A 21,566-nucleotide genomic window follows, 5' to 3' on the forward strand; every position below is an offset into this window, starting at 1 on the left:
TTCTACCTTTCTCCCTGCTCCAAGGAGCCAGCCCTCCCGCAATAAACAGAACGGGAAGAAATGCACGCACCAAAGCACGCTTTACTGTCCTTAAATATACTCGTGTCACGTAAACGTGCAGATGTGGCACCCAAATCTGTCATCATTAGCGCTTTTTACTTGAAAATCAATTTCCTCAAACAGTGGACTTTCCCTTCCAAGTTTCTGAGAGGCTCTGGCTGTGACCAGAAGTTCTGGGCCCCTCCTGCAGCTCTGCCCTCGGGCTCCCCAGGGTCCCGGGTCTTCTCCTTTCAAGGCTGCCTGTGGGAGGGCATGGGGCCAGCTCCTGGCTCTCAGGACAGCTGGGCTGAGAGCATCATACAGGTGGCCTCATGGGCCTGGAGAATTCTGACTGGGAGCGAGGGCCTCAGAAAGAGCCAATTTGGCCGCTACCGCCCACCAGCGCCTCCGCCTGCTGACCTCACTGCTTGGACAAGGGAGAGGAAACGTGGCCACAGGCTCAGCCTCCTCTTCGCTGGACAGAGAAAGGCAGCTTGAGAACTCCAGCTACTCACTTAGGGCTGGGGAGATGTCTGAGCAACCCCTCAGAGAAATTCAGCTACGGACACATCTGCACTTAAAAATAGGGAAAGAGGTGACCCACGAGTACTTGGTTCCTTATCAGCACCTGAAATGATGGGATGTTATTTTGCTTTTAATTGACAGATGAAAGTTTTATTTGCAAAGCCAAGCAACCCAAAGAGTTTCCTGGCTTCTGCATGAACTCAGAGATTATTGGACCCGGAGGCTGAAGTGCAAGAAAGCAGCAGTCACGTTCGGACAGCAGCAGACTCCCTCACTATCAGGGCACTTTGAAGCCCACTCTGGCCGAGGACAGCCTGGCTCCCCAGATGCCAACCCCTGGCAATGGCTATGGAGCTTAAAACAGGGGAGTGAGGGCCTTCCCATCCCACTGCGACAAAGGTCCCCCTGAAAGAGGAAAGTGTCTCCTGGGAAGGGGGAAGGATCTTCAAAGAGGCGTCTTAATATCGTGACTGCCATCCTAAAAAAACCTAACAAAATGCTTTGAGGGCATCAGAGCGAGCGTAGGAATGAGCAGATAAGTAGCAAAGGCAGCCAAACAATAGATTCCTGCCAACAGGGAAAGGCTGGGGCTGAGACGGCAGAGCCTTTCCCTGGGATCCCGAGTGACAGCCGGGCAACAGCGCCTGGGCCAGACCTTCCTTTCCTGATGCCGCGGAGCTGCTGAAGCACCTTTCCGCCACAGGCGGAGGGCTGGCTGGGAAGAGGAAAAAGAAAAATCCTGACAATTCAGGAAACACAGAGCCGTACCTTCACTGCTTTGTTGAATTTGACACAGAAGTCTCTGAATATCTGAAGGCACTCGTCCAGTTTCACGGTGTCTTTGTCTTCACAGAAAAAGTCGATGAGGGTGTGGGCCTCGTCCTGGAGCTCTTGCTTCCAGCACTCCAGCTCTGCCAGCTTTTCCAGGGCAAACTGCGGGGAAGGGGACAGACAGCACACGCCGAGGTGAGCGCTCGGCCTGCTGCCCGGCGCCTGGGCTGCACTTTCAGGGCTCACTGCACGTCCCTCCGAGCTGACAGGAGAGTAATTCACCCCAGACAACACCTTGGGGAAGCGAGGGGAACCCCCATGCAAGGCCCGAGAGCCACAGGAGACTGCAGAGCTGTAAGCTGGAGGAGGCCACCAACCAAACGCTCCCCTGTAACGTCACTGGACACATGGCACAGGAGCGCAGGTGGTGGTGTGAAGGAAAACCCTGCATCTGTCTGTATCTGTTCTTCTTTCTCTCACGACTGAGGCTTAGACTGGGCCAAGGGTCTACTTCAGGGTCCCGGAAGTCACTTATATTGACCAGGTGTCTTATTCAGAGGTCTGCCCCGTTGAGAGGGGTTTAAACTTACCCCCAAATGAGCTCTATCGGGGTCAGTGTCACCCCCGCAGGGACAAATGCCCAGCCAGGGCTTCTTATCCGAGTCAGCTCTGTCTATGGCCCACGCTTGCACCCCTCACCCCCAAGCCATTCAGTAGATTTGGGGTGGACCTGCCATTACTTTATTAAAACTCCCCAGGAGGTTTTGATGGGTACCCATGGCTTGGAACTACTGCCCTATACAAATCAATCCTCTTGGCCTCTTTGTTTTTTCCTAATTCTTCTAGAACGACGTCTCCAAGGCCCATACAGACTCAAGTACTGCAGCAATGCAGTGCGGCCAAAGGAAGCCCGCTCTCCTCTGCTGAGCCCCAGCCCCTTCAGGATGGGGATCCCCAGGGCCAAAGGCACAAGCAAATTGTCTCTGACGGCAGCTCAGTGACATTTCCTGTTGAGCTGAGGTGAGGAAGCAGCCAGGTAGAGGAGACGTAGCCCCGGGGAGACAGCATTTGGGGTCACACTGAAACCTGACGGTGCTTTTTCACTGGATAACAAGGCTTATATGAAGAAGGAATGCATGGGGTATATTCTTTTATGAAATCACACTTCTATTTGAGAAAATTCATCTTGGGTGGAGGGCTGGGCGTGGGAAATAGTGAAGTTGCGGGCTGCCCAACTGGCGGAGGGGCTCACTCCTGGAACACTAAAGAGAATCTCAGGAGAAATTCCGAGAAGGCGCATCCCCTCCCACCTACCCCCACACTAACCCCCTTCAAAACCCTTTTCTTCCACCAAGCATATTCGAGCGGTAGCAGGAGACCAAAACTATTTAGGAAACCAAATGCCAGAGAAAGTAACCATCTGAGTCAGTAACCCGAGGCAGTGTGCGCGTTCACGCTGTAGTTTTCTTCGAGGAGAGCAGGATATTAATGGAAGGATAAATCTTTGCCTGTCATTCTCACACAGGGGGAAAGGTGGATTCCAGCCAAGAACAGCTCAAATGCAGAAAAACAGGACTTTGACAAGAATCTTCATGGGAGCTTACGCCACCTGGGATGTCTCATCGCAGATCTTGTGGGGACAAGGAGAGTGCCTGAGCGCTTCCAGTCCCCTTAGGACCTGGGAAAGTGAAACATTCTGAATAGGGCCTGAAAAGCCACCACGCTCAGAGTTGTTTGCCAAGAGCTAGTTGCTGAACCCTTTCCTCATGGTTAAGGCCATAGATGAAAAAGCCCAAAGAACACTGGCAAAGCATGAACGACAGACTGGCAGTTGCGGCAGCAATCTCAACTTTCCAGCTCGAACTTGTCTGCTGTGGACCAAAGTTCCACACCAGTACACTTGGTACCTCTCACCCAAAGGGTCAAAACACTGAAACAGATCTGCAAAACTGTGTTCCTGTCATTTTTCTGCTCAAAAATGGTTCACCATAGCTTAGAGAGCAAAGTTTTCCAACTGGCATTCAGAGCCCTTCATGGCCGGACCATAACCTAACTTAAAAAACTGTATTTCCCCCATTTAAAAAGAAAATGAACTTAAAAAAGAAAAATAAATAGCTGTGTGGAACAGTCTACTTAGAGAGATAAAGTTGACTATCAGGAAGACGAGTTTAGAGTGAAAACAAGGTTGCTTCTGAAGAGCAGTCCGGGGGTGTGGCTTTGCATCATAAGCCTTTCTGTGCTACTATTTAGCATAAGAGATTAACCTTTAACATAAGAACTGAGAAATGAGACCTCCAGAATCCTTCTCTCGATGTGTGACAGGGCTTCTCCTTGAATTTCTGGATTGGTTCCATTTGTCTTTACTGCTGAGTGTTTTCCTAGCTACTGTTAGATGATTCTGTGGTGGTGTTTGCTTTGTTGTCTCACTTTGAGAAGCAAATGTGTGCACTTTTAAGGGAAAATTAGAGTTTAGGGACATATGAAAGAAAATACAGAACATGTGTTTAATAATAAAAACAAACTCCCAGCAGAGCCAAACAACATCAAATGTTCGCTGACGGGAGCTGCAGCTCACAGCATTTGATGTGACTTCATTACAAGGAAATGAGGGAGGCTGAGGCTGGTCCAACCCTCAAAAGCACTGGTCCCTTTCCACCGCCCAGGGCGGCCCTACCTCATGTATATTCCAGCTCATGAGCCTCGAAGCCTTGACACTGAAGGCAGCGCACCATTTCACTGAAGACTGGAAGCATGAAAAGGTGCCACCTTTTCTTTAAAAAAATAAGGAAGAGAAAAGAAGTATGTCAGACTGTGATTAGTGAGTCACAGTGAGCTGTCACAAACATGTTCTCTCTGCTGGGTTTTGTTGATGTTATTCCGAACAGCTCCTGCCACACCCTGTGGGGCTGGTGCACTTGGTGGTGAGAGGCACCGACTCCGGTGTGTTCTCCTGCCCTCCCTATAAAATATGCCAAAATGGAGCTTGTTTCTGCCACAAAAACAACGGAAGGAACAACAGCCCAAGTGCTCAGGTGTCTTTAACGATCTCCGTGGAACTTCCTACTGGTGTCCAAAAGTTCGAGTGGGAGACAGGAACTCCTGAACTGTGCTTTAGAAGCAAAACCTGAGTTGCCAGACAGAAGCTGCCAAGTGTAAGCATAAGGGATCCCAGTTCACTCCTAGGCGGTGCCATCATGCAGACAGAGCAGAGATAAACAGAGACCCTGTCCCTAACCAAAGCCTCAGGGTTAGACCATATTCAATATCCTCTGCCAAAAAACCAACCCAGCAAAGGCTGGGCACTGAAATACAAACTTCCTTTTACCGACTTGGGGAAAAAATATGCATGGGAACCTGCTGCTTCCACAAACAGCCCTGCAAACGTAACCAGCCTTGAGGGGCTGCTGAAGATGAGATCAGGGGGACGGACTCGAATCATACACACACCTGAAGGAAATCTTCCATCTGCTGACAGAGCTCGCCATCATGCTGGACGTTCTCCTTCAGAGATCTTGTCCTGACAAAGAGCGAGTGCAGCTCTGCTTCTGTGTTATCCAGAGATAATCTGAAAGAAGAAAGGGGAGAGTGGGTACCTGGCACAGGAGGCCAGGTGTCACGCAGGTACATCAAACAAGACCATGGAAACAGAAGGGGAGAGCTACCGTGATTACGTTTACTGACCTCTTTATCTAGAGTTTCCTCCTATGTTTCCTTAAGAGGTGATTCCTTCCTAAAGACACACACTGGTTCAAAGACCAGGATGTAATTTTGTTCTTGCTGGTGAGATAACCGAAAGCACGGGACTTGTGAAGCTTTTCATAAACTAGGTCTGAACGTCTTTATGCTGTTAGCATTAGAATTCAGCAGGACTCAGATCCTTATACTTTCCTCTGGCCATGAAACACAAATACAAAAGCTCTAACCCATGAAAAGCAAGGCAGAGCATGCCGATAAACGGGATATTAAGGGTGATACGGAGACACTACACAGACTGCATGTTGCTCGCCACAGGCAACCAGAGTCAGCACTCTGTGCCTTAGGGAGAACTGACACACAGCTAACAGTTCTGCGGAGAAATGGTGGAATTGATGGCAAGGCTTTTGTTACGTATGTCACACCCAGATTAACAGAGCATGAATGATGTTTCTGTTGCCCGGTAAAGTGAATAGATGAAACCTAAATCCAGGTGGAATTCAATTAGCAAATTCGTAAATCAAGATGCTTTCATGCTTCCATGATCAATTCTAACTTTTTTTTTATGCAATAGTTTTCCACCTTCAGGGGCTTCCCTGGTGGTGCAGTGGTTAAGAATCCACCTGCCAACTCAGGGGACACGGGTTCGAGCCCTGGTCTGGGAAGATCCCACGTGCTGCAGAGCATCTAAGCCCATGAGCCACAACTGCTGAGCCTGTGTTCTAGAGCCCGTGAGCCAAAACTACAGGACCCACATGCCACAACTACTGAAGCCTGTGTGCCTAGAGCCCGTGCTCCGCAACAAGAGAAGCCACCACTAGGAAAAGCCCACGCACCGCAACCAAGAGTAGCCCCTGTTCACCGCAACTAGAGAAAGCCCGTGCACAGCAACAAAGACCCAACGCAGCCAAAAATAAAAATAAATAAATAAATTTATTTAAAAAAAATAGGGCTTCCCTGGTGGCGCAGTGGTTGAGAGTCCGCCTGCCGATGCAGGGGACACGGGTTCGTGCCCTGGTCTGGGAAGATCCCACATGCCGCGGAGTGGCTGGGCCCATGAGCCATGGCCGCTGAGCCTGCGCGTCTGGAGCCTGTGCTCCGCAATGGGAGAGGCCACAACACTGAGAGGCCCATGTACCACAAAAAAAAAAAAAAAAAAAAAAAAGTTTTCCACCTTCACTGGTCACTGGCACCCACCTGTGACCTGTTTGTACTTCACTTTCCATTTCAAATAAATAACCTTAGTAAATAAGTTTTTTCTAAGACAATATCTAGCTAACTTTCCCCATCTAACTCTGACCAGAAATGGAACGGTTATTTCTCTATGTATCTCTTAGAAACATTTCCATACTAGGAAGCGGAAACAATATTCCCACCCAAATTTCTGTTAGTAATTCAGAAACCAGAACAGTTTACATCTTTGAAAATGCTCATTCTTTGGGGAGAATACTCTGGTGATCTGTAAATATGAACTGTGAACTGTTTACACCTTTGGACGGATAATCTCACTTTGGGAAAGACATGTCATCTGTGGTTAGATGTTTGCAGTCAGTAACACTGAGATGCGGGCCAGTGGCGGGGTGGGGCTTAGAAAGCTCTGGTTCATGTGTTTATGCATACGGTTCACAGATGTCCCAACTGGATAGAGTCCCTCAGATAACAAGCAGATGACATGCACTGGGTTGATACGTGAGGTAAGGTGCTGGAGCCAGCTCATGGGACACAGCTGTGGCTGTGGGTATCTCTCCCCAGCTCCACAGTCAGTAGTGCCACATTAGGAGCTTGAGATCAGCCACGGCAGCAGTAGTTACGCCATGGAAATCAGCAGTTGCTACAAATCAGGACTTTTCTCCCTGAAAAGCTGGTCGTTGAACATTTACCACTGATGCATGGATATGTATTGTAAATTTAAAAGCACAGGATTCAAAAGAGCATGAATACACAGATTACAGCTATGTTAAAATACACATCTATATTAGGATCAGAAGTAAACAGTGATGTAAATAGAGCTTTATGTCTGGTAGATACTTTCTCTGCAAAGTTGAGTGACTAAGTTAAAACAGAATCCTTTCACAGCCCTTGGAATGGTTCCAACTTCTTTTAATGCAATAGAAAATAAACGTACCATGTTAGATTCTAAAGGAATCAGTGATGTATGGCCCTGGAAGCTTGCCTGATATATACCAACTCCCAAGGTAACAGGCTGTGTTCTTTGAGCCCTGTCTTTTGGGTGTGGAGGTATTTGAAGTTCTTAATCCATATATATATATATATATATATTTTTTTTTTTACACTGATGAGATTCATTAGAATAGACTGCAATAGGAGTTTTTTAGATTAAAAATAAAGATTAATTTTTCAAAACGCCCAAATTCCAAAGGTGCACACATACCTCTGTAACCAAATGAAAGGAAGGTCTGAAAGTTCAACAAGACAAAACTTTTAAAATTTCAAACATGAATCCAGAAGTTGTAAAATATTCATCAGTTTTCATAAGAAGGTAGTTAAAAAAAAAACAACAAAAAAACTTGTTCTCACAATTCTCTTCTTTGCTTACCTAGCAGCCTCCTGAACATGATGCAATTTTTCAGAAAAGTTTAGAAGCACGGCATCTTTCTTCTGGGCTTCCTGGAACAAAACCAGAATTTTCTCTCACTATATAGGGATAAAACTGGAATTTTATCCACTATACGGAGAAAATTTTTTCAGGGCTTAAAGGAACCATAAAAATCACTGTTCCCATTTTTAGGCTTGATACATTCAAAGCAATTCACTGAGTCATGAACTCTTAGTCTGATATTCTTAGTAAGACTGACCAGAACTCTCCTACTCTCAAGAAACATTTAACTTCCCAGAGCAACTGCTCCTGACATGAAACACGACTCATGTGCATGAAGACTCAGTGGAAGGAGGCGGCGGCTTAGCAGGGCTCACTGTTCCTAAGAGAATCCAATATATCGTGCTGAAATATCACCCACACCTATGAGTATGCCTCTACTTGACCGAGCTCCTTGCAGCTGTTAGACCAGTTTGCAAACTGAGTTTAATCAGACGGTATAGAGGCCATGGGGGTGTTTGGATCCTTCAGCTGTTCAGAGGGCACAAAGGAGGCAGGTCTGAAGGGGGCAGTTACCAGCTCAGGAAACTCCCCCACGTGGGCAGGGACCAAGCTCCACAGAGCACCGGGATATGGGGATCGGAAAGGGCAGCCGGGAGATGCTGCAAGCCACATGGGATGAGGAACACATTTTCTGGTTTCAATGCCCTGAAACTTTACACAAATTAGTGCCAAGTTCAATGTGCCCTCTGTCTTCTGAAGAATACAGTCCTAACAGTGTGTATTGTTTATGGAGAGCTTACCATATTCGGAACACTGAGCTAATAAGCACGTTCTGGAATTATCTCCCTCCGCCCTCTCAATTACGTAGTTTTGAGGTATCACTACTCCCATCATTAGATAAAGAAATTGAGGAACTTAAGGCTTAAGTAACTTGTCTGAGGAAGTACAGCTAATAAAGGACAAGTCAAAATCTCCCCGTTCGGGCTTCTCTGGTGGCGCAGTGGTTGGGAGTCCGCCTGCCAATGCGGGGGACGCGGGTTCGGGCCCTGGTCCGGGAGGATCCCACATGCCGTGGAGCAATTGGGCCCGTGAGCCACAACTGATGAGCCTGCACTCTGGAGCCTGAGGGCCACGGCTGCCGCGTGCCGCAACTGCTGAGGCCCACGCGTCTAGAGCCCGTGCTCCACGGCAAGAGGGGCCGCCGCGGTGGGAGGCCCGCGCACCACGGCGAGGAGTGGCCCCCGCTCGCTGCAACTGGAGAGGGCCCGCGCGCAGCAGTGAAGACCCAACGCAGTCAAGGATGAAATGAATGGGATAAATAGATTGAAAAAGAAAATCTCCCCGTTCTATTCTGATCAGAGCTCATACTTGAAACAAGGCTGCAACACAGCTTTCCTCCCAGGTGAAGCCATATCTATGTGATCGCTGTCAAAACAACAGGGAGATTCAATGGGAAAAACAAACCAGCACAATTCGTTATTTGAGATAGTTTAACAACAAAGAGAGAACTGTCCTTGGCTGATCTCTGACTGTGTAACTAGTCACTGGGATGTCATAGACCCAGTCGAAAATGCAAGTGATCGGGCTTCCCTGGTGGCGCAGTGGTTGAGAGTCCGCCTGCCGATGCAGGGGACACAGGTTCGTGCCCCGGTCTGGGAAGATCCCACATGCCACGGAGCGGCTGGGCCCCTGAGCCATGGCCGCTGAGCCTGTGCGTCTGGAGCCTGTGCTCAGCAACGGGAGAGGCCACAACAGTGAGAGGCCCACGTACCGCAAAAAAAAAAAAAAAAAAAAATTGCAAGTGATGGACAGGGTTCAGACCCCAAACCCTGTGTGAACGGCAAGGCCCTGTAGCCCCCGGTTCACAAAGAAAATACGCAAGTGATCCCCTCATTGCTCTGACTCTTCCACTCTTTACACACCACGGGTCAAAACTCTAGTCAGGTCAACTCAGAAACGTTTCAACACCCAGGCCCCTGCTCTCCATCCCTGTGGCCATTACTCTGATTCTCAACTCTCGCCAAACAATGAGCGCCAACTTCCACCAAGAGATAGCCCTATTTCTATTCTCTCTCCACTCTAACCCACCCTCCACGTTGCCTCATCTCCCTAGCAACAGAAACATACCTGGTCAGGCCATGGTGCTGTGTGTAAACTTCTGCTGGCTCCCCGTGGCTAAAGCATGAAGTCCAGATTCCCCAGCCACCACTCTGCCTCGCCCCCGGCCCCTCCACTTCCCTCCAGGCCTGTAACCCCAGGTGCAGCCCAACTCAGGAATCTGCAAATAGAACCTTCTTGGCACCTACGGTGCCCTTTCCTGACTCTGATGCCACCTTACACCTCTGAAGAACTTCACTGCCTTGGGGGCGGGGGTGGGTAACGTACATTCTCTCTCCGTATCAATCACTTCCACATACCTGTGCAACAAAGTGCAGGAGATTCATCCCAGGTTTATTTGCTTTTGTGTCTGCCAATTTGAGCAAAGAAGATAGTTTAAATCCTACTGCATTGCCAGCATACCCTCCCTAAAGAAGACAAATCAAAAGAAAAAATATACATACACCTTTAGACAGACAAATAAAGTTGGAAATACAACATTAAAAATTTCTTTTGAACTTCACTTACTGCATTCATGATATTCCCTGCTTGCAGCACCAAGTGTAATATCGAATGTAGTTCCTCACATGACATCAGCTCTGTCAGAAAGAAACACACCACGGTACCTTAGAGAAGGCTTCAGCTTAAACACACACGAGACAGCTACCACATCCAAGTTCAAGCGTGTCTGAAGCAAGCTCTGACCCTAAACTGTATAAAAGACTGAAACAAACAAAGTAGCACACTGCATGGTATATCTAATGTACCACTGGCCATTGGTGATGCACATCCTAGTGTTCAACTGGGAATCAAATATGTATGACACTTAAGTATCACACATACTTTGATAATGAAAATTTTCAAGGAGTGGAAAATACAAAAGCCTTAGGAAAAGCAGCACACTGTGTCACAGGAATAATCTCCTCTCAGCAGTTTTTTCTTTATGGTTTCCTTTATATCCTTTGAGACTATATTTATGGACTATGAAAATGAATAGTGCACAGCATTTTGCTTAGCTGATGAGCTATGAGGAGATAAAAAATAAACAGGCTGGGATGACAGGTAAATCACTTGCAAAGCTCCAACCCTTAGCGGCAGGTACCCAGAGAATCTTTCCATTTTATTCAAAACTCTACATTTCATTTGGATTGGCTTAAAGGTTTAACAAGGAACTCATGATTGTCATATATTGGTAAACTAGTTCGTTAAACATGAAGTCTTTTGTACACACACCTACGCAAATAAACAATATTAAAAATTGCTAATGTATTTGAAAAGCTAAAAAGAAAATTTAATTATTAAAATTACTGTATATATAGGTAATAAAATGTCACCTATGATATTGTTAAGTTAATATTCTCCATTAAGTCTGGTATTACTTTCAAAAAATTACGCTTGGATCACTGCCTATACTGTGTTATCTAAGAAGGCCAGGTTTTGAAGGGTAACCAGATAAGAAACGTTTCTACCATGCCCACAAATTTGCATCACTCAATATGAAAACATATTTTCCCATCTCTACTTGAACAGGAGAGACAATTCTTTCAAAATTGCTGCTTTAGGCTTGACACAGGAAGAAATTTTAAAAGGTCTTTATATAGAAAGAGGAAAATTCTTCTTAATTCTTAGTCTCTTCTCTAAAATGAAGAAAATATGATGAGCTGAAGAGAAAAACTTAATACAAGTCAGAGCAACTAAACAAGAAAACCAAATTGGAATAAACATTCTGCCACAATAACTAGGAACCCAGAAAGTGACCAGGAGGAAATCAGGCTGGAGATCCCAGCTGATGAATGCTGGGAACCGTGAGGGCCACAGGGAGCACCAGAGACTTTGCCTTGGAGCCGGCATTCTCAGCGCCGTACATGCCAGAAAGCAAGCTCCCAACCCTGTGGAATGAGACAGTAGAGCACGCTGAGGAGGCCATCCAAGGGGCCAGCAAAAATTAGCAAGGTGTTCACTCTCAAATGTAATGAGCCCACCAGGTGTCAGAGCCTGGAGGGGACGCGGGTGGGAGAAGACATCACTGGAGCAGAAACGTCAGGAAAGCTGGTAGAGGAAGAACAGGAGACGCCTGGGGAGGAGTCGGGAGGGAAGGAGGGATGCTTCCGGAAGAGCAGGGTCCCAGCCGCCAACAGAGGCCAGAGCTGGAGGAGACAGGCCGCTGGCCCCGGGCCCAGGCTATGAGCACGCGCCACCATGTACACACACACCAGACACACACACACTATACACACACCACACACATACACAGAAAGCTCATCTAGGAGAGGAACAAAAGCAAGCTGCTACCAACAAGTTTACTCCTAAGCTTGAGATGAAAGAAACCGTTTACAGGAGGAGAATAGGCTAATTAATTGATTGATCAGTCACTTAATTAAATTAATTAACCGGGGGAGGCAGAAAAGTACATGGAAATAAACTTTAAATACCATCCCTGGTAACATCTCATTTCCCTTTTTACAGCGCATCAGAAATGGAACTTTCCATATCTAATTTTTCAATTGAACAGTTTTTTAAAAATAAACTGCTACCAAAATTAATCAAATCAAATTACACGAAGCATCATGTATTTACTCACCTTTTGTAGCGGTTCTTAGAATGGTTATATCTGTGTATAGAGAAGAACAAGAGGGCAAAAATTCTTTCTTTAGCACCATGGCTTCAATCCGCAGTGAATAGCTGAAAAACAAAAAGTACAGCTACAGTGTAGAATTTGACGTTGTTGATTTCAAAACCTTACTCTGCAAAGAACAGTGATGGGTGATCCTTACTTTGGCACCTGAATTAAGCAGTGCAGAAAGGAGTCTGCTAGGGACAGCTTGGCCACGTCTCCACTAAATGCCTTTAGTTTCTTTATCTAAAAGACAGATGGAAAAGGGGGTCAAGAAAAAAAGGACAAATGATTAAAATGGAACATCATTTTAAATTTCATCTTAGAATTTCTTTAGGAAAATAAGGATATCAGTGCTAAATTCAAATTAATAAAAATGTCAGCCTAAGAAAAGACAGAAAAGGGAATCATCACAGCTACTACTTTGTTGTTTAAAAGAAAAAAACCCAAACAAGCAAATTAGGGAGAGGAGAGCTGTGTCACTTATGTGGGCATAAACAATCCCACACAAACCAGAAGGCTGGAGCCACCGGAATCCTCAGAGAGGTTACTAAAGGGAAAGGATCAGTTCCAAGGGTGAAAACGTTCTGTAAGTTATAATCTGGAAGGGAGACCACTGTTTGGAAGAAAGAAGAGACTGGATAGTCACCATAGCAGAGCCTTTGAGTCATAAAGGAAAAAAATCTTATTATTTTGAGTATTTTGCATATAAGATACTTAGACTGGGGAAGGGTGTCTAACACAGATCTTCTTTCTGAGGTTAAGTCCTGCTTCACATCTAGTAGCTTTATAGGAAGGGATCACTGGATGTTGAGGTGAGTACACACTGGCTCTCCAGCAGGAAGATAAAGAGGAAAATGGCTTAAACAATTGAAAGATCAGTGTCAAGATTTCCCCCTGTGAAAAAAAATCAGGTAACATAAAGAGTGTGTACAGTGGATCCCACTTCTGTAAATTAAGAAAAGAAGTGTCTACTATGCCCGGACCCTTCACGCACACACTACAAACACAGGAACAAGACAAACCAGACGTCTACGCTAGGCAATGCAATCACCAGTCATTATCATTTTCATCTGCTGCTCATTTTTATTTCCTAAAATGTCCACAATAAGCATGTACTACTCCTGTAAAAAGTTATACTAAAAGTTATTAAACACACAAATATTCCTTCAACTGTAGTAAAGAAAAAAAAAAAAAAGGGTTCCAACATAGGAATATAGCCAAACAGCTAGCAAGTAGGGATGCAGGCAAAGAGAAAGTTCTCAAACTGCATCAGAAAGCAAGGCATGCCTTCCCCACAGAGAAAACAGGACCAACCCAAAAAACACATCTCTGTCAACTGTAATGGAGAGTCTTCCAACAACACTTTATGGTCAGGAGCACCTTAAGACTGCTAGAGTTTGTAGTAACCTATAAACGAAAAGAATCTGAAAAAAAAATATATATATATATACACTATACTTCACTTAAAAAAAAAAGACTTCTAGAGTAAAGCTGATAGCCTGTCTTTGAAGCTAACTGTTCTCAGTAGGCACTTACCACTTTGTTATGTTTTATAAAGCTTTCTCTCTTCCACCCCCTGGATTATGTTAGGTGTCCATAAAAATAACCTACTTTTTAAACCTCTTGAAAAATAGGAAATAACAGTTCAAAAACACAGAGGAGGGGTATTTGCAAAGATCCACAAACTGAAATATCTGCATCAAAATGTAACAGTGCAGATGCACACCCCAGACACCCTGGTATTCAGTCTGGGCCTTAAGACTATATTTTTCCCCACAATGGGCAGAAAATAGCCATTTATAGAAGTGCATTATTTCCCCTACCTTTAGTGCCCCAAATTGAATTTTCCATTTTCAACCATACTAAATTTAAGGGCAGATGGAAGTTCTGCATTAGCTAAACCCAAACTAGTGCTTAGTTTCTGAACTGAGAAAGCCACGGGATGAATTCTGTTCCCTCCTGAACTAGAGTCTAATGAGTCACCATATATGAGCAGGGGCTGAGCAGGGCTGTGCCTTTATACAAGACCACGTATGTAGCGTGGGCAAAACTTCTGAGACTCACAGCACGGTTTCCTGTCTGAAGCACAAGAACAGGTCATGCTAAGTACACTTGGTAGATATTTCTATTAAACATGTGCTGAACTGTAAATGAACAATGATTAATTGCCTTCACTTACATAACGAGGGAAAAATGCTTATGGAGTTCAACAGAATGGTGATACTAAAGATAGTATTTGATTTAAATGCCATGTATACAGTTAATTCCATTTCAAAATGAGATTTATGTTCATTAAGAGGGATTACTGTGCCTTCACAGAGAGGAAGGTAAAAAAGAGGGTGGACAGACCCTATAATTATTCTGCATTCTCATCATCATCAAAAAGCATTTAGCAAACGTTGTTAGGCATCATTTTCTTGGCTGAGCCAAGGGACTCTCATTATGAGCCGGCTGTGCCTGGTTTCTGCCCTAACAGCAAACAGCGTGCTCCTCAAGACTCACGTGTTCCGAACGGCACGCCTCCTTCATCCCCTCTAATTCCACTCATGTGGCCTTGAAACAGCAGGGTTTCCCACCAGCAGACCCACCCAACAGAAGACACTGGGGCTTCCTCCTCCCAGGAACAGAGAGTAAACGAACAAGGTAAGAATGAGGTGATAAAACTATCAGGGGAGGCGACTCAACCTGCTGCCCTATAGACAGCAGTTCCACCTCCAGCCCGGCACCCCTGATGCCGACTGTGGCCGTAGGGTACCAGCGCCAACAGAGGGAAGGCTCCTTCTCGAGACGCCTCTCGGGGCCCAGACGGGGAGCGTGCTTTTATTTCTGAGTCTACCTTCTCCCTCTGCACGTTTTCATCATGAGTTTGAGGCAAGACAGACAACGTGCCAGATAAAAGTTCTGCGGTGAAAGGCAGAGAACGTCGGAAAACAAATTGACCTGGGGTGAGCCTGGCAGCCGGGCCGTTTCCGTCCCTCAGTTCAGCGTGCTGACAAGCTGACATATCATGAGTGACACTCGCACCAGCAATTCGTGAGCGCGGAGGCGACCCAAGGCCGGCCTGAAGTGAGGCGGGGTTTGGGGAACCCTTGCCTTTCCTTCCTCAGAGGGCGGTGGTGGAGTGCGGCCCCAGGAACTGCTCTGGGGTCAGACACACCAGGTCCAACCCACCACCCTCGACAGCCCATTAGTCATGTGGCACTAGACAAGCTCTATCTAACCTGTGTGGGCCCCAGCTGTCTCATCTGTTAAATGACGAAGAGCTTACAATGTCACTGCGAGGATTCAATGAAACACATACACACACACACACACACACACACACACACACACACACACACACACACACCATGGGTGCCAGGCACTGGGCTGAGCACTTGATCGCCTCTGGCCTCGTCCGGGGCCGGGAACACGGGGCACTCGATCAACGTGTCGCCCACCCTCGTGCTAAGAATGAGCACAGGACGTTACTCCACAGACCTTGCAACGCACAGGGACACACAGCGATGCGTTCATTCGCATTTTCCTGCCACATTCCTAACCCTCTCTCAGCTGGCCGTGCCTCTCCTTGGCCTCTTCTCCATCCTCTGCCCTCTACCCGGGACTGCAGGGTAGGTCCTGCGTCCGGGTGGGGCCGGGCCGCCCAGCACTGCCAGTCTGTCCCTGCAGTGGCAGCGGTCAGGAGGTGGGTCCCTCCGCTGGTCCGGGGAGGGCGCCGAGCAGCCCTGAGGACTGTCAGGGCGCACCTGTGAAGGAAGCTCCCAGAGGAGCCCGAGGGTGTGCTGAGCCGGTAATGTAAACAAGCAGGCGTGTGAGGAGCAGTCAGATACTCAGACCCTGTCACTCCGGTGACCCTGCAGGGGGAGGGGGAGGGCCTGGCCCAGCGGCTGGGAAGGCAGTGCAGGAGCCCGGGCTCCGGGCTCAGCTAATCATCTGGGGGAGAGAGAGTGCCTCGGAGTCTCAGGGCAGCGCTGGGGTGGGTTTTAGTCATCACGCCCTTAACAGCCTCTTTCCTCTGAATTATACCCCACAGACAATGCAAGAAACAGGGTTCTTTAAAACATGACAGGTTCGACAGCTAAGCTGCTTCTTTGAAAGGTCCCTTAGTCTTCCACAGGCTTTGCATTTTTACATTTTTTTAATTTAATTTTTTACTCGCCTCTGATTGTTAAATTAGGAAGGAAGGTATTAAGGAAACCGCATTTAACCTCCTGTCTCTTCAGGGCATGAAGCTGGCAGCCTCCCTCATGCCTAACTCCCATTTAGTTGGAAATTTAGAGTTCTGTTAGGACTGGGTACCAGAGCAGTCTTAAGGAGGAAGCGTGAAAAATGCCCAAGCAGGGAGATTTCCAGAGCAACTAAATCTTTTTGAAAACTCAATTCATTAAACACTATCCATCCTAATAAAAGATCTTGAGTACACCTGAAACTAACACAATACTGTAAATCAACTACACTTCAATTTAAAAAATACATTTTGGAATGCCCATTCTTTACATAAAAGATTAAGGAGTGGGCTTCCCTGGTGGCGCAGTGGTTGAGAGTCCGCCTGCCGATGCAGGGGACGCAGGTTCGTGCCCCAGTCCGGGAAGATCCCACATGCCGTGGAGCGGCTGGGCCCGTGAGCCATGGCCGCTGAGCCTGCACGTCCGGAGCCTGTGCTCCGCAACGGGAGAGGCCACAGCAGTGAGAGGCCCGCGTACCGCAAAAAAAAAAAAAAAAAGATTAAGGAGTGTTCAGTATACAGGATCCAGGGTAAATTTTGATCTCATGTACCTTTCCCTCAACTCTTTAAGACCCTTTACTAACATTAACAAATGCCATTAATTAATCTTGGCTTTGGTAAATTATAATTGATTTGCAAACAGAAAACCCGAGGTGGAGAGAGCAGCTCAGAATACGTAAATATCCAGTTACCCCCGAAGACCCTCAGTTTGGCATTGTGAGCTTATCACTGATGGAAAAGAAAAAGCACAAATACATTTCTCTTGTTGTTATTAATGGCACTAAAGTCAAGTTCCATAAATTATGTCTAGGAAGTGGAGAGAGATCGGGGAGGGAGGAGCCAGCAATATGTGTAAAAGGATAACTTACACTTCTTACTTTATAAGGCTCTGTATTATTTAAATGTTTACAAGCAAACGTATTCGTGTAACTTCTTACTGAAACTTTTAAAGGGTCACTTCTTCAGAAATAGACAATATCACAATTTTGGAAGGTTTTACAAAACTGTTTTTCTCTTTTTTATCCTATCAAGCTCCTAATCATTCATAAATTCAGTTAATTCAGTCCAAAAAAATCAATACTTTATATTGTGGTACTATATTGCTGTCATAGCAATCCCCACCTTTTAATCAATTATATAGACAACATTAACAATTTACCTACCTCTCCAGTTTTTAGAGCATCTTTATTCAAAAGTGGTTGTTTTTTTTCTTTTTTTTTTTTAAAAAAGTATATGTATTATGAAACAACCCCAGGTACACCCTAGGCAAAGATCGTCCTTAGATGACAGAAAAGGGAACTAACATTTATTGAGCTCCCATGTGCCATGTACCATGTTAGATACATAACTAGGGTTTAATCATCAACAATCCAGTGAGGTAAGCATCATTATCCTCATTTTACAGGTGAGGAAACTAAAGTTCACAGGATTTATGAAAACTTGCCCAACTTTCTCAATTAAGGGAACAGCGCCAATTTAAGCCTAGGTTCTCCAACTCGATAACCCATACTCTTTCTACTGGGTAACTTTTCATTGTTAGGCGAGAAAACTCTGGCTCTGGGTAGGAGAGTGCCCTTCCCATGTGAGTTCTGACATTCCTAAAAATATTAAGCTTTTATTATCACTCCTAACATCTAAAACTCACACCCCAAATTCCTTACCTCCTCTGACTCTGGCAAAAGCTTAAGAAATTCACGTAATGTCTCCGATCCATAATGCTCACTCTTTCCTTGATGAATATCTTCCACAATGGACAGAGGAGACCTTGAAAAGACAATGATCAGATTCCCTTTCACATTGGCTGGAGTGCCAAAGAAACACAAGCCAGGGGAAATGAAAACAAACCCCCTCCACCCTCCCTTCCATTCCACCTCCTCCCCAGTCTGATGGGTGGCTTTGTGTCAGCGATCATAAGAGCCCCACTGCCAGGGAAAGCAGGGATCCTGATACACCAGAGGCCCCTTTCCCCAGAAAACCATCCTCGGGCATCCCAGAGAGGGCGAAGGTGGCAACGACCACTGGGAGTCTTCTCTGGGAGAAGAAAAGCAGTGCTGTGGGCCTCCTGGAGCCAGAGCCCTCTCCTTTCCACTGAGGACACGTGAATTTAACACTGTTGGACTCACCCATCCATCCTCCACTCATGGAGCAACACCTCAGGTGAATTTATAAATTCCCTGACATGTCAGGCATGGACAGATGCCCCAAGGTAATTCTCCCTGGGCTCCAAGCCACCTGATTATGTTTTTATGGAGGGAAACAGCGGAAAGCGACACACACTTGGGACCTCCTCAAGCCATGTGTCTAAAAACAATTTGAAAGTATGAGGGATGGCTTTCCCTCATTAGAATCTGCATTTCGGCTCACACCCACAGACTCTGATGCTGACAGCAGGGATGTGACTAAAGTTTCAAATGTGTGCAAAAATCTTACTTCTTAAACTGCTTTAGAAATATCCCAATGTTCATGCTCCGTTTTGCATCCAAGATAGTAATCTGGAAAAAAACAAAGACACGTAAGATTATTAAAGTATGAATAAGAAGAGTTGGAGGAAAGAAGAGAATTAAAACCTATCAAAATACAACACCAATTTTAATGTATAAGAGAGTAATTCCCCATATGTAAATCTGGTGATTAACTGATGCACCTAATATAATTTTATGAATATCAAAATACTATTATCTCCCCAAATTTACTTTCTGCAATATACATTTCCTTAATGGTAATAATTACATATATCTGGGCTTCCCTGGTGGCACAGTGGTTGAGAATCTGCCTGCTAATGCAGGGGACACGGGTTCGAGCCCTGGTCTGGGAAGATCCCACATGCCGCGCAGCAACTAGGCCCGTGAGCCACAACTACTGAGCCTGCGCGTCTGGAGCCTGTGCTGCGCAACAAGAGAGGCCACGATAGTGAGAGGCCCGCGCACCGCGATGAAGAGTGGCCTCTGCTTGCCACAACTAGAGAAAGCCCTTGCACAGAAATGAAGACCCAACACAGCCAAAAATAAATAAATAAATAAAGTAATTAATTTAAAAAATAATTACATATATCTTTTTGGGTTTTTTTGGCTGTGCCATGCAGCTTGCAGGATCTTAGTTCCCTGACCAGGGATCGAATCTGGGCCTACATCAGTGAAAACGCTGAGTCTTAACCACTGGCCCGCAGGGAATTCCCATATAGATCTATTTTAATATTGTATAATTTAAAATAAATTATATTAACATTTTCTAAATTTTGCAATTTCCTCTTAGAATAGTATAGCCCACATTTAAAACCCCTAATTTGGAAATAGATGTCTTAGCATAGCAAGAATCTTATGAGATTTGAACTGAAGCTGTGGCAGAGTGAGTCCCAACCCTGATTCAGGGATGTAAAAGGACCAACACTGTTATTTTCAGAAACATAATAAAATTCTTAATGTTTTTCTAAAGGAAAATTTTATTTTCATTGGGAAAGAATATATATGTCCAGTAGCCCTTTTAGGAGGAGGTAAGAAAGCGTCCTACACGTTATTTACTCAGAATTTAAAAAGGAAAACTTTTATGCTGTATTTTACCAAGTCTAAGATGCGTTGCTTTTGTTTTTTGGCATACGAATATCTCTAGAATCAGGATATGTCTTATAATATATGCATCATCTTTGATTTAATACAATATGGTGGCTATTCTAATGTACCATCCAAACCCAGATTTTGGTTGCACTAGATTTAAGCTGTTTGGAATTACAGTAGTCTCCCCTTACCCACAGTTTCAGTCACCCTAGGTCAACAGAAATCTGAAAATATTAAATGGAAAATTCCAGAAATAAACAATTCATAAGTTTTAAACTGTGTGCTGTTCTGAGCAGAGTAATGAAATCTGAAATCTCACGTCTCGGGACGTGAATCTTCCCTTTGTCCAGCATATCCTGCCCATTAGTCACTTAGTAGCCACCTTGGTTATGGGGTTATTGTCACGGTACCACGGTGCTTGTTCTCAAGTGACCCTTATTTTATGTAGTAATGGCCCCAAAGCGCAGGAGTAGTGATGATGGCAACTTAGATATGCCAAAGAGAGGCCGTAGAGAGCTTCCTTTAAGTGAAAAGGTGAAAGTTCTCAATAAGGAAAGAAAAAACTCGTATGCCGAGTTTGCTAAGATCTACGGTAAGAACGAATCTTCCATCCAAGAAACTGTGAAGAAGGAAAAAGAAATTCTTGCTAGTTTTGCTGTTGCACCTTAAACTGCAAAAGTTAGAGCCACAGTGCGAGATAAGTGCTTCATTACAATGGAAAAGGCATTAAATTTGTACAAGATATTTTGAGAGAGAGACCACATTCACATAACTTTTATTATAGTACATTGTTACTGATGAAATAAAAATTCGTATTCTAAAGCAAATCAAGGAAAATGTAAACATAAAAATTATTCTCTGCCCTTTGGCCTCCTCTTTCCCCTCTACTGTGCATTGCGTATCTGCCTTATGCATCACCCAAACCTCCCCATCAGCAGAAATACCTGCTCAACCATAAAAAGCAACATTCTCCTGGCATCAACAAGATAACTCCTTAGGAGATAACCTTCCTTCTTAATCTTGTAAGGGGCCACCATGACCTATGACCCACTATTCGCTTTGTACAGGTACATCTGGACTGTGTAAACTGTCAATAATACGTCATTTAATGCACAGTCCTCTGACTCAAAAATTTATACAACTGTGCTTTGACTTCTAATGGGCGGAACAGTTCTCAGAGCTTTCTGAGAGGCTGTTCCCAGGTTATAATCCTCAATTTGGCTCGAATAAAATTTTCCACCTTTCTTAGATCAGCGGATCCATTTTTGTTCGCTGACATTATAGTTGGTCTATTCTCTTATTCCTTATTGTTGTTAATCTCTTACTGTGCCTAACTGATAAATTAAACTTTATCATAGCTGCGTATGTGTAGGAAAAAACACAGTACAGGGCTTCCCTGGTGGCGCAGTGGTTGAGAGTCCGCCTGCCGACGCAGGGGACACAGGTTTGTGCCCCGGTCTGGGAAGATCCCACATGCCGCGGAGCGGC

The 21,566-nt window shown here is 45.4% G+C and overlaps 1 protein-coding gene across 1 annotated transcript in view; it reads right to left on the reverse strand.

Moving 5' to 3' along the window:
• Positions 1-21,566, reverse strand: part of FHDC1 (FH2 domain containing 1) — a 39,574-nt gene that overhangs the window by 4,588 nt on the left and 13,420 nt on the right. The window contains exons 3-11 of the mRNA XM_082602320.1: positions 18,958-19,019; positions 18,189-18,291; positions 12,460-12,545; positions 12,267-12,367; positions 10,214-10,284; positions 10,006-10,113; positions 7,586-7,656; positions 4,783-4,900; positions 1,333-1,497 (exon numbers count right to left, since the gene is read on the reverse strand). Of these exons, the coding sequence (XP_082458446.1) occupies positions 1,333-1,497; positions 4,783-4,900; positions 7,586-7,656; positions 10,006-10,113; positions 10,214-10,284; positions 12,267-12,367; positions 12,460-12,545; positions 18,189-18,291; positions 18,958-19,019 (885 nt within the window). The remainder of the gene's footprint in view (positions 1-1,332; positions 1,498-4,782; positions 4,901-7,585; positions 7,657-10,005; positions 10,114-10,213; positions 10,285-12,266; positions 12,368-12,459; positions 12,546-18,188; positions 18,292-18,957; positions 19,020-21,566) is intronic.

The sequence above is a fragment of the Mesoplodon mirus genome (genome assembly GCF_964341445.2).
Source record: "Mesoplodon mirus genome assembly, chromosome: 2".
Taxonomy (NCBI): domain Eukaryota; kingdom Metazoa; phylum Chordata; class Mammalia; order Artiodactyla; family Ziphiidae; genus Mesoplodon; species Mesoplodon mirus.